The 16188-nt window shown below is 40.8% G+C and overlaps 1 protein-coding gene across 3 annotated transcripts in view; it reads right to left on the bottom strand.

Annotated features, from left to right (window-relative positions):
- Nucleotides 1-3535: 3535 nt before the first annotated feature.
- Nucleotides 3536-16188, bottom strand: part of phkb (phosphorylase kinase, beta) — an 84734-nt gene continuing 72081 nt past the window's right edge. For 2 of the 3 annotated variants that reach the window (XM_068578969.1, XM_068578955.1), the window contains 11 exons: nt 13887-13945; nt 13426-13588; nt 12307-12388; nt 11994-12051; nt 8948-9038; nt 7533-7738; nt 6911-7045; nt 6448-6577; nt 5055-5162; nt 4816-4956; nt 3536-4556 (listed from right to left, as the gene is read on the bottom strand). In XM_068578969.1, the coding sequence (XP_068435070.1) occupies nt 4419-4556; nt 4816-4956; nt 5055-5162; nt 6448-6577; nt 6911-7045; nt 7533-7738; nt 8948-9038; nt 11994-12051; nt 12307-12388; nt 13426-13588; nt 13887-13945 (1311 nt within the window). In that variant the 3' untranslated portion in view covers nt 3536-4418. Of the gene's footprint in view, nt 4557-4815; nt 4957-5054; nt 5163-6447; nt 6578-6910; nt 7046-7532; nt 7739-8947; nt 9039-11611; nt 11703-11993; nt 12052-12306; nt 12389-13425; nt 13589-13886; nt 13946-16188 lie in introns of all 3 variants that reach the window. The other variant, XM_068578962.1, reaches the window with a different exon arrangement.

The following is a 16188-nucleotide window of genomic DNA, read 5'->3' as shown; positions in this document are numbered from 1 at the left end:
TGCACCATGACAGTACTTCACCTCACATGCAGCCCTTTCGCCGTTACATTATTGGCCCACACATGACAGTGGTTGTTGCTGACTGGGCTTCGTTGAATGTAGCTGTCATTAAAACTAGTACAATAAGCAATTAATTGTTTACTGTGTTAAAAGAAAAAAAAATGTCATCGATATTTTTGTTTTAAATAAATGTAATGTTACAGTATTGTATGTTTAAAAGAATGTCCTAGAATGTCATATTATAAAATGTCCAAATAAGTCATTAAAAAAACATTAAACTCAATAAGATGCAGCCTTCTAGAAACCAGGAGGTTCTGTACAAAATGTCATGACAACCCAGCCAAGACATGTTGAGATTATTCCGTCTGGAGCCGATTGATGGACTGATGCACCAAGTCTGCCGTTCCTAGAAGCATTGGATTTGTCAGAAAGACCACCGAGCACTGATGTGATGACTGATGTATTTGGGATATGCCGACCACCTGTGGAGGAATACCCCAGTAGTTGGCCACCTGCAGACATAACACATTATTATGGCGTTTTATCTACAGCCTGGCAGTCTCTCACATCTCAAACCCAGATAGCTGAGGGATGTGGCGGCAGACCTCCTGCTGCAGGAGATGTGCTGGAGATGCAGACGAGGAGGGTGTGAGAGAGAAACCTCCTTTTTCCATCAGAGAGCATGAGTCACCTGTGATTATACGTGGTTATCGGTTATCTCCACGTTAACAACACGCCTCCAGAGAAATGTATGGGCATGTATGCTTTCCCACAATTGCGGCTAATTTATCTGTCACCATGATAAGTCAATCCAACCTCTTATTGCATTTGTTTGCTGCCTAAACAACCTCTGCTTTGCTGTAACCTCATAACTCACACTTACGTAGAAGGCATTAGACTCATAATTGAATCCAATCAGTGTTGATTTAGTTTTCCAGAGTCCTGGCATAAAATGTATGGCCTTTAAGGCCCCTGACCTTTCAGCTGCTTTGTGTCCCTCCTTGTTTCTCTGTATTCGCCCACACAGCAGGGCTTTTGCCAGCTCCCACCTGTTTGTTTTCCCCAATTGACCAGACAAACCCACTGTGTGCCCTTCAGTCAGAGAGTAACAAGGCCATGTGAAGAAGAGGTGTAACCTGACCTGCTTTGAATTATGTACGCTGTTTTGACGATGGGCAGAACAAAGAAAGTATTATTTCTGTACCGTGTCATCCAATCATTTTTGTCACCAGAGGGCAAATCTTTAAAAAAAAGAAGCAATAGTCAATGTGAGAAACTATTCTGATCTTCATCTGATGTACAACGACACACCAGGTCATGATAATAATATACACCATTTAACTTTCCATGTATTAACTTCCATTTTACTATTTCATGTGATTATTTAAAAAAATTAATTAAAAAAAGCCATAGCAGCATTTAGAAAAAAAGACCATGAAAATGTCATTCTTGGAACTCTGCTGCACCCTAGTGGACTAACGAGGCACAAACTCCTAAAGTGAAGGATACAAATGCGAACAGTAGAACAAAACTCCACCGTGTAAAGCATAACACAGGTCTCTGCCTCGGAGAGTTTGTTTGTTTGTTTCTTGTTGTAGACGGGAAGTTGACATTTGGGACATTTTTACACTCAGTGGTTGACTAAATCAAAGCAGCAGAGGCAATATATCTTGACTTCCTGTGATTAAAGGGTCTTTACACAATAAAAGAAGAAAAAAAACATGATTCTTTATACTAGGCCATGGCTGTGTTGTTTCCATAGAGGTGCAGGACCTGAAAATCAAGGCCACAGAGAGAGAAAATGGGACAGGAGATAAAACATAGCCTGAAACTGCTGGTTCAGGGAGACTTCAGCGAGTGTGCCAATGTCTCAATATGACCCACAAAAGGAAACCAGACCATCAGCTGCTATATTGGCTATTTCTATATAGCAATTCTTAATGCCTGTCATAAGGTTCCTGCAAAATCAAACAAAACAATTTACAGAATGCAGGTTGACCAGAAAGTGCCTTAGCTCAGATTTCAGGCTCTGATGGAGGTTCAGGACAATTTTATGATATTATATTTTGTGATATACATTGCACATTTGTATATTTAATATTGCTTTACCTGTATGTATAAATGCTGCTGTAGCAAAAACAATACCCTTGAGGAATGAATTAACTCTATCTATCTACCTACCATCCTATCTATAGAGATTTTCTCAGACACGACATCTCTTGTCCAGAGTGAGTGCCAAAATCAACTCAAAATGACAGTTCTTCAGAGTAGCATTAACTTCAAAACTAATTTATTTTGGATTCTTCTTGTTGAAGAAGAGATTTATTTGAACAAGACAGGCACGATCTCTTCTCACCAGCCTGCAAGTTGATTTGAATATATTGAGTGTGAGGCAGAGCTCATTTATCTTCTCATCTGGCTCTCGCCCACCTCTCTCTGCCAGTCAGATATTCAGTGTTGCAGACAGCACACAAAGCCTGAGTGGGGAGATGCAGATTGATAAGGGGGTTTGGGCAACATAAGTGGGTGTAACTGGTAGGATCTGATTCGCTGCCAAACACACCACTCAGGGCTGTAGCAGTCACGATTTCTGTCCCATTTCTGCTGCAGTTTCAGGAAGAAGAATGGTTTGCTCCATGTGAAGCAATTATATGTCTGTCTTTCAAATTCCCACTGTAGAAGAAAAGGGAGATGTTCCAGAGGCGGCTGCATATGCAAAACACATTCACATGTATGGTTTTTAACAGTGATTGTAAAGTGTCACAGGCAAATATCTATAGTTTTCAGGATAACTTTATTCTTTGAAACTACAGTATTGAATTAAAATGACACACACACACACACACACACACACACACACACACACACACACACACACACACACACACACACACACACACACACACACAAGTTTGAGTGGTGATGATATTCAGAGGCACGCTTTAAAATAAGTCACAGTGAATCTTCTATAATTTCTACCAAAGAATGACAGCAGTGTTTGTGGTTGCTCACATTCAACAGGCATTTTCTAAAGGATCCTCAGCCTCAGGACTATAGATGAGCATTGTCATGCAGATCCTTATTGTGCATAAGGAACTCTCTTTTCTAGCTTCTAACATTCAGAGAAACCGTCACAATGAACATGACAAACAGTACCTATGGTGCATGCATCAAGGTGAGAGAACACGAAAAAAAAAAACTCACTACAGTAAAGCAAACAGACTAACTTCAGCTTAATATACCGAGTAATTCACTGTGAAATCCAAATATCTCTATAGTTCTCAAACCATATAATGCCAAATAGCCACAGAGTGTTTAGATGAGGGTAACCAGATGAAGATTAATATACAGTATATATATATATATATATATATATATATATATATATATATATATATATATATATATATATATATATATACATATATATATATATATATATATATATACACTATATATATATATATATACACTATATATATATATATATATATATATATATATATATATATATATATATATATACAGTATATATAATTGTGTTAATTGTGGAATTTAATACATTAAGCAGAATACAAAACTTTTAAAATGCAATGTCTAAGCATAACAAAACAAAGTTAGATGAGAAGGTTCATGACCTGTAAGCTAAGTATGAAGCTGCAGCCAGCAGCTGGTTCCCCCACTCAGCTTTTATGCTAAGGTACGATAGCATAATTCCTTCAATTTGTTTTTATTTTGATGTTTTTTGGGGGGGAAATACTCATGATTAACAGTAGAAAGGTAGGTATGTGCCTTTTTGACATAAATAGCTAGCCACCTATGGTAATTTAAAACACTATAAAAATCTATATTTGAATAATATAAAACAGCTGGGAGACGAAGTTCTGGTGACAAAAATAAGTATCAAGGCTAAGCAAGGGTAAAGCCAGGTGAAGGATAAGAGCTAGCTTCTTATGGTATGTGGCAACACTCGCTAGCTATGTGGCCTTTGACATGATCGACCACCAGTGGTAATAAATAACTAGGACAAGTTGAATGTAACTTAAACCATTCACACAGTACAGTTGGGATACGGACGAACAATGTGAGATAAAAAGAAACAAAGTATTGGCAATATTGTGAATATTTCCCACACTTATCAACATGTGTTTTTATGGTAATCTGGACTGGTGGAGCAAACATGAAGACATGCTAATCTATGCCAAGAGAGGCTTCTGGTTACAGCTGTTCTTGCTGTTGAGGCAAAAGTCCAGGAAAAATGTAGCATGCAAGCGCCCAGAGTCCTGCCAACAGGGGGGATTGCAGAGGTTAGAGGTTATCTACTAAATATACGTGATGGATACTCAGAAGCCCATGCCGGATCTTTTGATGACTTCACTGCAGCAGGCTGGGCTGAGCGGGGTCAAAGCATTGTAAATCTAGCTAACAGAGCACGGGTCGTCCTTGCAGGGCTTGAAATCCCCTTGCAGCAACAGGATCATGACGGCCTTTGTCAGGTAGCTGGAGGTGCCTCTCTTTTCCACCGCTGGTGTGTTGTAAAACGCCTCCATGTCATTCTGGCAGAGACACAGATAAAAACTGCTTTCAAGAATTTAAAAAAGTACTCAGAAAAGTTATTTATTGAATGAAATGCTAAAAGTAAAAACTAAAAAAAGTTTCTATTGTTTCTATTTTGATCACAATTTAATGAAGCTACCGCTTTAGTTAAATGATCATCTGAAACAGAAGCTCAAAGTTTGGGAGCACTTGATTTGGAAAAGTGATGAAATCTTTTTGAGAAGATGTGATATCATCTACAGACGGAAGTCGCTCTACCTGTTTCTCGATGCCTTCGAAGCGTCCGTGATCCTTCTGGAAGTCGCTAAAGGCTTCCTTCACCAGACCGTCGAGATCCAACTTGTTGCTGAACTCCAGCTCCGGGTTTCTCTCCAACACGATGGACACCACCATCAGCAACTACTCACACAGCGGAGACAAGACACGTCAGAAACTAAGAGCAGAGCATTCTCTCTGCTTAACAGTCCAAACCTCGATCGCGATCACCAAGAAAGTACCTCTACAATGATCTGTCTGTACTCGGGCAGGACGATGTTCTTCAGCGTGTCCTCCACCAGCAGGGAGAAGTTCATCTCATACATGGTCATGTCAGACAATGTCGGTTGCTGCAAAGAGACAGTTAAAAAAAAAACTGTGAGTGTGAACAGACATGTCCGCTGCTGGATGTAATTGATGATCATCGTGTATATCCTAGGCGTGTTTATGAGCAGTATAACATCATCACAGCTCTGTTTTAATTAATCTCTTTAATTGTGTGTGTCCTGATTAAAGTGTCACACTGAATCATGTGACTCCATCACTGACAGAGGGTCGTGGGCTCTCCTGTGCACTAATAACCCGAGTATCTACGCTTAGTGTGAGAACACATCCTTGTTTGTTCCGTTAGCTGCGCCATCTCTCTTTCTAAGCAGATCGTGAGAGGAAAAGGTATTAGATATGGTCCTCAAATCTTTGGTAAATCCACTGGCCACTACTTTAACAATATAACTGGTTTGAGAAAAGAGAAATGTATTCAGAAACGTATGTGTGATTGTTTTAGTGTCAACTATCTTTCCAGCATGACAATAAAGAGAACATATACATAGCTATAGAACTGGATGTTTTGTTTTTAAATGTAGAAATCATCCTTTTGGGGAACAGGACAGCTAATGTAAAGTGGATGGCTGAAAATCCAAATAAGCATCCAAAAGAAGTTTCTCTATTGGATGCTCCAGATGGAATACAAAAATTTAAGTTGGCTCCTCCTCCCTGGCACAATGACAACAGAAGCACACGCCCCCTGAGCGCGGTTTGTGTTAGGGCGCTTGCCAGCATTTTGGTAGGTTTGGATGCATGCTTACATTCTGACACCTGGTTGCTACGTTTTCAAAAGAGGTTGATGACCAGAAACATCCCAAACACAGCTAAATAAGAAAATGCAGGCAGAGGACTGGGTCTGCCTGCAGGCATAGACAATGACACACACTTCTAGGGGGTCCTAAGTGATAATTGAAAGGGCTTGTTTTCGTAAAGTTTCTACATAGTTTTTATGAAGAAAAATCACCTCTTTCTGCCTCTAAGTAAACCTACGGAGAAATAGATGTACCAATGTACAGCCAGCCAAAAGGCATTCACTGCAAACATGTTAACCTGTCATAGTAGGAAAAGCTCAGGTGTTAACATCCGTGTCAGCTGACAAAGTATTTCAGCGGACACGGTGACCAGTACATGAACCAACCAATATATCTGAGCAACATTGTTTTGAGCAACAGAATTTGACGGGTGTTCTTTAAAAGACAGCAAAACATAGAGATCGGTGACTGTAAGACAAACACGTGCTTGTTCAATAACACATTGCAATACACTGCACAGCATTGTTCACAGTGTCTATTCTGCAGCGGTGTCAGGTACCTGCGGGAGGTGAGTCCCAGCCACCATAAAACCGTTGGGGGTCCTCTCCAGGATCTGCCAGACACGATCATAAAAGCCCAGTGGGGTCCTGTTCAGAGAGCCATCGATCTGACGCCTGTTCAGCCAAGACCTGAGGCCAAAGCAAGGGGGGAGCTGTTGAACCGGGTTATAGAGACTGGGAAATAGATGTTGAAAGCCGTGCTACTAGAGGAAATTGTCTGTATGTATTAGATTTGATTTGATAAGATCGAAATGTATTAATTGTAATTTAGGAAATTGGGTTGCGGTAGCAGCAGATAGTAAAAGATATGGATGTAGACAAGATTAAAAGAATTAAACCTAAAAAGATTAAACAAGCGACCGCATTAAGATAACGACATTGCGTCTTCAGAGGCAGTTTTGTGAGCAGAAAGGGATGAGAAAGCACGGAATAAAAGCACGTGCTGTGTTCTCCAGTGGGTACCTGCCGGTGTGCTGTGGCTGCAGGACGTCCAGCAGGAGCTGCTTGATGTCGCTGGGGGAGAGCTGGTAGATGTCCTGGGCTGGCATGTCCCCCGCCCTGATCTTCAGCTCATGTTTCATGGCCTGGACAATCCATCTGGAAATTCACATACACATGCTGTTGACCACCACAGAATTTAACCCTATATACAGCTTACTTTTGGATAAACACGTTTCAAATAGTGTCCTCTCTTCAGTACTTCAGTAAATATAGAATTTTCCAGACAGTATTTTCAGAGCAAACATGTCAGGAGAAATGTGTTTAAACTTTTATCTGGTTGGTGCACAGCGAGCCTTTACAGTGAGCCTCGGTCCACAAAACGACAGCGTGGTTCATCAGAAGAATACACAAATAAACAAAAGCTGCATGTACACAGATATTTGAAAGCAAGGCTTTCCTGATGTTTTGATTGGCGAATTTAACATAATAAAACCTGCAGCCTCTACCAACGCTAATATTCATTGCGTTCTTCATGTTCTGTTGAGTGGCCTGAAAACCAGCGGAGGAGAATTGCAGTAAAGGGCACATACTGCATGACTAAATGTGCAGCGTTCCAACCATCCGGATTCTGAATTTGTCGTACCCGACTCTGATCTTGAGCATGCCGCTGAACAGCTCCGGGTTGTTGGAGATAATCCATCCGATATGAATAACCAGCTCCTGCTGAAGCACAGCCTCCCGCTCCCCACCTTGAGGGGAGCACCTGCTGTAGATGATGCCCTGGATCACCCCTGGCGACAGTGGGTTGGAGATCACCTCTTCCTCTTGCCCGAATAGGCCCAGGGTCACCTAGCAATCACAGCCAATAACACGCACGCACCACATCCAGGGAAAAAGAGCACACACCGAAACCACATACAGTTAAAATGTTCTCTGCACTGCAAAAGATAACTGTTGTGTGCAAAATAGCTACACTTTTGTGAGCATGTGTGCGATATGCATGTGCACGTGTGTGAAAGTGTGTCCATGCATCAAACAGCATGCGCGCACATACAGTACTTGCAGACGCAGTACTTCCTCCAAGGTGCAATTACTACAAAGTATCTTTGTTCCATATCTCCAAAATTGGCCTCCTCTGCCAGAACCTCATATAATGGAGTAAGGAAAAAAAAAATCTCAAGATTACTCTTTTGTATTTTGTTTCTTCTGAATGTCATCTCATGAAAATTACACCTAACCAATCTTCCAGATGGGAGAAAAACACTTTCATCCTTGCCTTCAGCTGATGAAACCCAGCACTCTGGAGCTGTAGTATTCATCTTCACATCTCAACTGATTGTAACTGAGCAAAAAATAGCCTGGATCTGGAAATTACACCTGGAAAAGACCACGGGGAAATACATTGTTGGACTTGACTATTGAAGAGAAATGTAAACAAAATCAGTCAGAATAGAACTAAATGGGTTGGCACCTCTTATTTATTCCAACTGAGCCGTCATTGTAAGCAGAGGAACACAGCCGTCTTAAATCTTAAATCAGCTTTTCTCATCATGTTGAGAGGAGCGATCCCTCCGGTAAGCAATCTATATGCAGATTCACACCTTGAGCTACTTCAGCATAATGAAATGCCTAAAACTGTTCAGAAGGGTAAAAACGAGGCGAGGTAACTGACGTTCTCGAGAGGAGACTAATCTCTGAGTAACACTTGACAGGAAATGATGCACTGAACCTCATCCAGAGCGAGGGAGTGGCACCAGACAAATTCACAGGGTCACAGTACATCAATGTACCGCCTGGCTACAGCTACAGCTTTGATGTGCACACAAAGGAGGTGAGCTGTGATGAGGAATGTGAGCGTGCAGCGAGCCACAGTATCTCCCACTGGATTACAGCACGAGAAGCCTATCGTCGTATGTTATCAAGTACGTTTATTTGAATCAGTGAACATTAAAATCATTGCCCCGGCATGCAATTTGCACCAAATAACCCAAAATCAGTTCTACATCATGGATAGTTACAGTAAACTACTTGGGCCCTGCGCTCTGTGTGTCCACTTACCTGCTTGCCATGCACTAACACACTAGTAATACTGGGGGCAAGGCTGTCCACTAGCTTAGTTAAGAGACTGGCAGCAAGACGGACAACAGACCTAGTGGGCGAAAAGACACAAGAACATTCTTGACATCATGATAGATAACTTACAGGTAGAGCTTTAGAAGACTACATCTTTTTTAAAATTTTTTCCAAATTCCTCAATTTAACTGCCACTTCAATAGAGAAGACATTCTATATTGTTTACATATGTATGTGACTTTCAACTTGTAATCACGTGGTATTAATTGCCTTGTGAAATATGGACTATGTGGAGCAAATACACTGAGTACAGTGGCCAAATAAAGTACCACAACTCCATTTCATCAAGCATTATTAGAAGTACATGGATATTTCAATAACAAGATGAAAAGGCAAAATCTTGTCCTCAGGTGCCATTGGCAGTTGCTTTATTTCTATTAATATAGCAGGTTACTGCCCCCAAATTTGAAGTCTAAATCCAATTACCATCAAAACATCAGAATTAAATAGATTAAAAAATAAAAGCGGTGCAAACAATTTTTTAATCAAACCTGACTGAAGACCAAACTAAGAAATAATAAATGTTCAAGTCCCAATCCTAATGAGTGAATGTGATTTAGTTATTGAACGCTTTCCATTGAAATATTTTAATGTTCACTAATTTCTCAGTTTGTTATTCGCAAGAATCACTACGGCCTTCAAACTGCCTCGGATTGCCTGCAAGAATATAATGAGGGGAAAAAAGCAACACCAATGAACATTCCCAGGTTCACATGGTAGCCCACAGCCAGGGTTGCTATCGACACACATGGAGTTGAAGCCGTCCTCACAGAAGCAATGATCAAATGAAATCATTTCATTAGGGAGTGATGAATACAATCAGCAAGGAACTCCTCTAATATTAGGCTATTACACATAACTCTTATGGTGTGTGCGGAGTTATTCAGTTCCTGCACCTGTGGAGCTACGAAGGCAAATCTTGAGCATGAAGAATAAAAATGCAACCAAGCCTTAATGTTTAGAAGGCATGGTGTGGTGTGGATCTTCTGACGCTTTGTTGGGAACCCATTTCAAGCTTCGCTTCCTGGCCCATGTTAGGTAAATGAGAAAGTAAATTAAACTCAAGCATTAATGGCATTTCCCAGTAAGTTGGAATCCAGCCTCCAGGCTTTTCTTTTTCGCTGTATGGCAGAATCAAATTTGTCTTTGCCATACAATCATAAAACAGCATATAATGAAAGCTGTCGTGTCGGTCACGTTCAATGCACTTATTGTAAGTCGCTTTGAATGAAATCATCAGCTAAATAAATGTGATGTAATGTAATTCAAAATCAAACTATTAGGAGTATTTGGTCAGTTCCAGGTGAGTGAGGCCAGCGGTATACCCCAAACAAAATACACACTTTGAGGATTTATGGTCAAAGATCAAAAAGGGGAAGATATTTAGCAGCTTAACAGTCAGAACTCACACTTATCCTGGATTTGAGGAACCTGAATATTCAAGCTGGAGTCATCCAAAAGTAACCGGAATACCTCCTTTAGTCTAGTTCACACATCACGGTGTGCTGTCTGTGCAGGTATACGCGTAGTAACCCTGTAGCACGAGGAACACTTTTACCAGTGAGCAAGACAGAGCAAATACAATTACGATCTACATGTTGGTAGAGCTGACAATATGAAGGACAGTCACCGTTAATGACATTTGCCTTCAGGGAGACACATTTGCTCTCGTATTACTTTGTTGTGACAAATATGCTAATGGTAGCTGCTCCAAAAACAACAATCAAGCTCCTCCACCGAGCACATGGATGAAACAGCCGGTGTAAAAGGCACTCACAGGGCCATGAGAAATGGGAAAATCCTATTTCATTTGGTGTATACAGCTGGCCTTATTGCAGTGGGCGACGCTGCAGGAGCAGAGACGAGGGTCCAGCCTCTGCAGCGGTTAATGGAACGGAAGCAAACACCGACGACAAGCTCCTGAACACACCTTAGTCAAAGTGCCTGCTAGCTTTGCCGAACTCACAGCTGTGTGAATGTGAGGCACCGCCTTAAGCTAAACTTAGCGGTACACCTGGAATCTTAACACAACGCTATGTTGATAGCCTGCTACTGCGTCACACCTCCTGTTACCAGGGGGACTAATGGACTATTCAATATCACAGTGAGAAATCAGATTTAAATTATTAAGACTTTTTTGAGAGTAAAACTTGTGACAAGCATTAGTTTTACACAAAAAATGCCTGAATAATGCTGAGTACAGTCAGTATGAACTGTTTCTTTGAAGGTTTTTATATCATTTCTTTACATTTTGTTTTATTATTATTTTAAAACGTTTACTAATTACTTTCATTGTTTAATTCCTTCCTTCCAGGAAATGTTAACTACACGCTTAAGGCTGTTTACATCTCTATTTCAATTGACTAAAATAGTACGAATTGAAGACTTTTTAAAATATTTTGGTCAGAAATCCACATCTTGAATATTGGAAATTGTAAAGCAATGACTAACTGAGCGCTGTTCGTTAGTTGGCTGGTTGGTTATGAGGATTGGCGGACCCTCACACAGCTCTTAAGTTAGACTGCTAGCTGGCCAGCTGACTTGGGGAAAGCATGCAGAGTCTTCAGTCCATCTCTGCCCAGACATTACCTGCTTCCCTTGCACCAGTATTGTGGTGATGTGAGGAGCTATAGAGCTGGCGAACTTCTTGATAATGGCAGCAGTGTGACGCACTGCCATCCTACAGTTCAGCCAGATTAAAGTGTTCACATGAGACAAGATTTTGTGAAAACAACAAACACAACAGGTGTGGAGATATTTTTGGTTAAATGGAGCCCAACATAAAAACATAAATCCCCATTCCTTTTAGGTAACATTTTCAGATATAGGCACTTCTGGTAACAATCTTTATGCCTGGACCCCATAATGACTAACGGCAATGTGAGGCCAACAAATGCAGCAACAAACTGGAAGGCGGCAACCAGTGTATACACTGCAAGTATTTGTGTATGTGTGTGTGGGAATATCAGACCAAAGCTTCCTGCTGCCAGCTCTTCTGTAGATTCTCTCCAGTTCATCCATCAGGTTCTCTGGAATCACAAATATATTTGCGTTTGGTCATTGAAAAAAGACAATATTAAATATTCAGTCAAATCCAAATGTATCCTATATGCTCAACATGACCAGACCTGTACCTGATTACAGGACTGGTGAAGGCTCCAACAGCGGTTTTACAGGAATTTAATGAACACAACCTCTAAAGATCTGCGGTTCTGTTTTAGTATGTGTGACTAGCTCTTTGAAATGCTCATCATCTCTGAGTGTGTGTGTGTGTGTGTCTTTACCATCTTTTGCAAGGAAGTCGGGTCCTTCTCTCCTCAGAAGGATAACTGCAAGCTGAGCCTGACTGGCCAAGCAGTTGCAGTCCTGGGCAATGACACACACACGCACACGCACACACACACACACACACACACACACACACACACACACACACACACACAAGAAAACACAATAGACATTAAACATTTCTGGCATTTTGCAATTGTGGTAATAATTGTCATTTGCATTTGATAGCAACCTTGATGTGCCTAAATATTGAGGAGAGAGTACCTTTGAGTATGTCAGATGATGCTTGTGGTAAGTTATCTATTGTTAGCTTTAAAGTGTTTATTGGCTTTGGTAGCACCGATATGACCAATAACATGCAAAAATAAATTATATTTATAAATTATCATGAATTTCTCATTGACTCAACAAATCACAATTGCAGAAGCAATGGGCTGGAGTTTGGATTTTATGGACACGTATGAAATATTCAAGTCCAGAGCCAGATTGACGAGCTGGTAATTGTGAGAAGACTTGGGCAGACTGGACTGTACACAGAACCTGGCCTTGATGCAATATGTTTTATCACACTCATAAGATGCTGTAATGAAACAGGTAACAGGTGGCCAAGTGAGTGTTGGCAAGAGTGGGCTGTGTCGACAGGGGGGAAACAATGAGGGCACAGAGGTTATTTTCCACACAAATAATGAGGCAATGTAATGAGGCAATAGCAGGTGGATAGTTGGATGTGGATTTAAGAGTCGCTTCCACCGACTGAAAAGAAACCTGGGGTTTGAAGTAATATGAACGTTTTAATTCTTCTGCAGTCTTTTCTTCAAACGTTTATAATGGAGATATTTCTAGACTGCAGTCCTTCAACCACAGCCACCTCCCACTGTTTGCCTGGGGGGATGTATTACCGTTTTTCTCCCTCAGTCACACACAACTAAATTTACCAATGCACACAATTCGGAACATTTGAAGCTTGTGTCAACAAAAAGACCACAAGCCGGTAACTGGAAGCACAATATCATTGTTTCCACCCACATATAAATTCTTAATAAACCAGGACTGACATCTTAAGGATTGCCTCGAAAGAATACTTTAGTTTTGCTGTGAACCGCCGATTAACTCACGTGGAACTTCTGGATGATCTCATGGGTGGGCTTCTGCTGCCACTCCTCCACAGTGATCTCTGGCTGCTGCTCCAGTTCTGAGACGTTGGGTGTGCTCATCTGTCTCTTCACCTTGGAGTGCTTCGGCAGCTCTAACTCCTCAAAGCTCTTAAACTCTGGGATCCTAGGTACATGCACGCACACTAAATTGCATGAAGATGGCAGATCTACAAGCAATTGATTTTATCTCACTTGAAACATTTCACAATTAAATCACACACGACACTGCTGCCTCATTCCTTTGGCATTTTGTGAACTATACACTACACTGATTTATTGATGCTGAAGACATTTTAAATCAAGTATACATGTCTACACTGTATGATAATAATTGTATTTGTCATGAAAAACCCTAATGAGCTGTTTAAAAGATCAAACTGACCTCTGACTAATTAAGTACAAAGACAAGAGGAAACTCTTACTCTGCCTCATTGACACGGAGGAAGTCCAACTGCTCCACCACCGCTCCAGATATCAGGGTCTAATAGGTCAATGAGGAAAAAAAGAAGTTGCAAAATAAGTATTCCATTTATATACAATATAATGCACAGTATTATAGGACATCACAGTCTGAAGACACATTCAGAAGCGCAACAATACAGGAGGAGAGAAAGCACGGCTCTATAAATCCCGGGGAGGTTTGTCGTGAGACTCAGGATGCAAAACAATTGTTTGAGCAACGCAGTTCATAACAAAGAACACATGGAGTAGTAAGGTGTGAACTCAGTTCAATCTTAAAATTCTCCAAACGTGTATGGGAGCGGTAACAAGTTAGTGAGATTGTGAAAGTTTGAAAGTGAAGCAGTGTGGGAGCAAAGAGACAGTTCAATGTGACATGCTCCTGTGGTCTAAATGTGATATTAGCCATTCCAACTGAACTCAACTCCAAAAACAAAAATAAGAGGCAAAGGAGAGGAGCAATCCTCCTCCCCATAACAATGAGGTGATGAAGAGGAGAAGTGTTTCAAAGTTGTCGGAGTTAGCTGTGAAGTGAATAGCAAACAGACAAAGGGAAGGAAGAACTTTAGAGCAAAACAAAAAACCGATCCTATGAGGAAGTCTCAGCTGAACGCACAGACTCAGTGGGAGAGAAAGTAGGGTTGGAAAACCAAAGTTAACAATTTGAATATAATTGAAGAGCTACCATGGCCTTGTTTTTTTGTTTTTGCTTGATTGTGTCAACATCCTAAACAAATACCATCTGCCATGAAAAATAAAAACTAGCTGCAGTAAAATGTTTACGGCTAATTGTGAATTCATGAATGCTGCCATGAACATTGTAATGAGTTAAATTAAATGTGCAGTTTTAATATGACATATGCTCACTTACATGTGAATGTTTTACTTAGTTTAAACCTGCATTAACGGATTTTATGAGCACTTGAGGGTAAACCAGCTGTACATGAAACTCAGACATTTTGTCACTTTTTAGGTGGAGATTAAGAAGTTGTTAGAAAAACGTTGTTTATTTGCTCATCTAGCAGACTCATGGACATACCTGATGAATGTGGTCTAAAACTAAACTGTCTGTCTGCCTTTGGTCATTATTCATTATTTCAGCTTAACAGTCGTTAACCTAAAATATAATTTGAAACAATTTTTATTGTTAAAATCACAACTTAAAAAAGCACTTCTTTGTTACTGTCACCATCATGGCATACAATTGTTCTAATACAAAATATATATAACCACACTGTGTGGCATATTGATTGGATTGTTTGTTTCAATCTTTGTTTTGGGAAAATCCTGATCACCAGGATAAAATTATAAAAACAGGTGAATGGTAAATGAACAGCGCTTGTTTTACACAACATGCCGTCATTCACAGCCTGATGGGAGCCGCTACCATCACCGTTGCACTGCCCACCAGGCCGAGGTGAGTCAGATGAGACATGAAGGAAAAGGGATGAGAGGTGAGCGATGGATGGGAGGTGAGTGAGACGCCAGAATTTTCTCTAATTTTCTCTAGTTCTGTCTCCCTGTCCTTTATCCTTCTCCCAAAGGTATCTAAAGTCTTTTGCAATAGGCGCAGACACACATCCTCCAGTAGCAGGTTTTCGTCCTTAAGCCATTGGACCTCTGACTTGTTTCCCTGTTGTACCCGAGCCAGTTCCTGCTTCTCCAACGCGTCTTGGAGCGCTGCTCTTGTTGCTTGATCTCCACAGCTCTGCATCATAAACAAAATCCTTGATGCAGGACTCCCAGCGCTTTTCTTTTTGGACGTTCTCCTCTCTGGCAGTGTCCTGCCAGGCCTTTTTGCTCTGGGACTAAAGCTTTGCTTGGAGACTGAGGACCTTGTCCTGTGTGACCACAACAACGGCTGCTGCTCAGCTGAAGCTTGTGAGCAGATTCAGTGAGGGAGAGGAAACAGTTACATTTATATATTAAAATACTATATAAGCTTTTATATATATATAAAAAAAGAGGTTTATTTGTGTGTGTTGTATTTTTTTGGCAGCATCCAAAGATACAGGACTGTAGAACCAGGAGACCACTGTTGAGACACACTGCTGTAATTCTGTAGAAAGAAGGAGGGACTTCCGAGAAATAAAATGTTCCTGAACAAAGAGATGAAGCCCTGCTAACCATAGAACCAAGAGAGACATGAAAGATGATGGACACATGAGCAGAAAGCTTGTCTGAGTGCCATTCGGAGGCCAATCATTTCTTTTAAAAATGCTGTAAGACATTAAATCGATTAAAATCTAATTGGTGGGTAGGAAG

Source organism: Clinocottus analis, unplaced genomic scaffold, assembly GCF_023055335.1.
Source record: "Clinocottus analis isolate CAN_PGR_092001 unplaced genomic scaffold, fCliAna1.0.p SCAF_1, whole genome shotgun sequence".
Taxonomy (NCBI): domain Eukaryota; kingdom Metazoa; phylum Chordata; class Actinopteri; order Perciformes; family Cottidae; genus Clinocottus; species Clinocottus analis.
The sequence above is the reverse complement of the archived record's forward strand: the minus strand, read 5'-3'. Positions and strand labels throughout refer to the sequence as shown.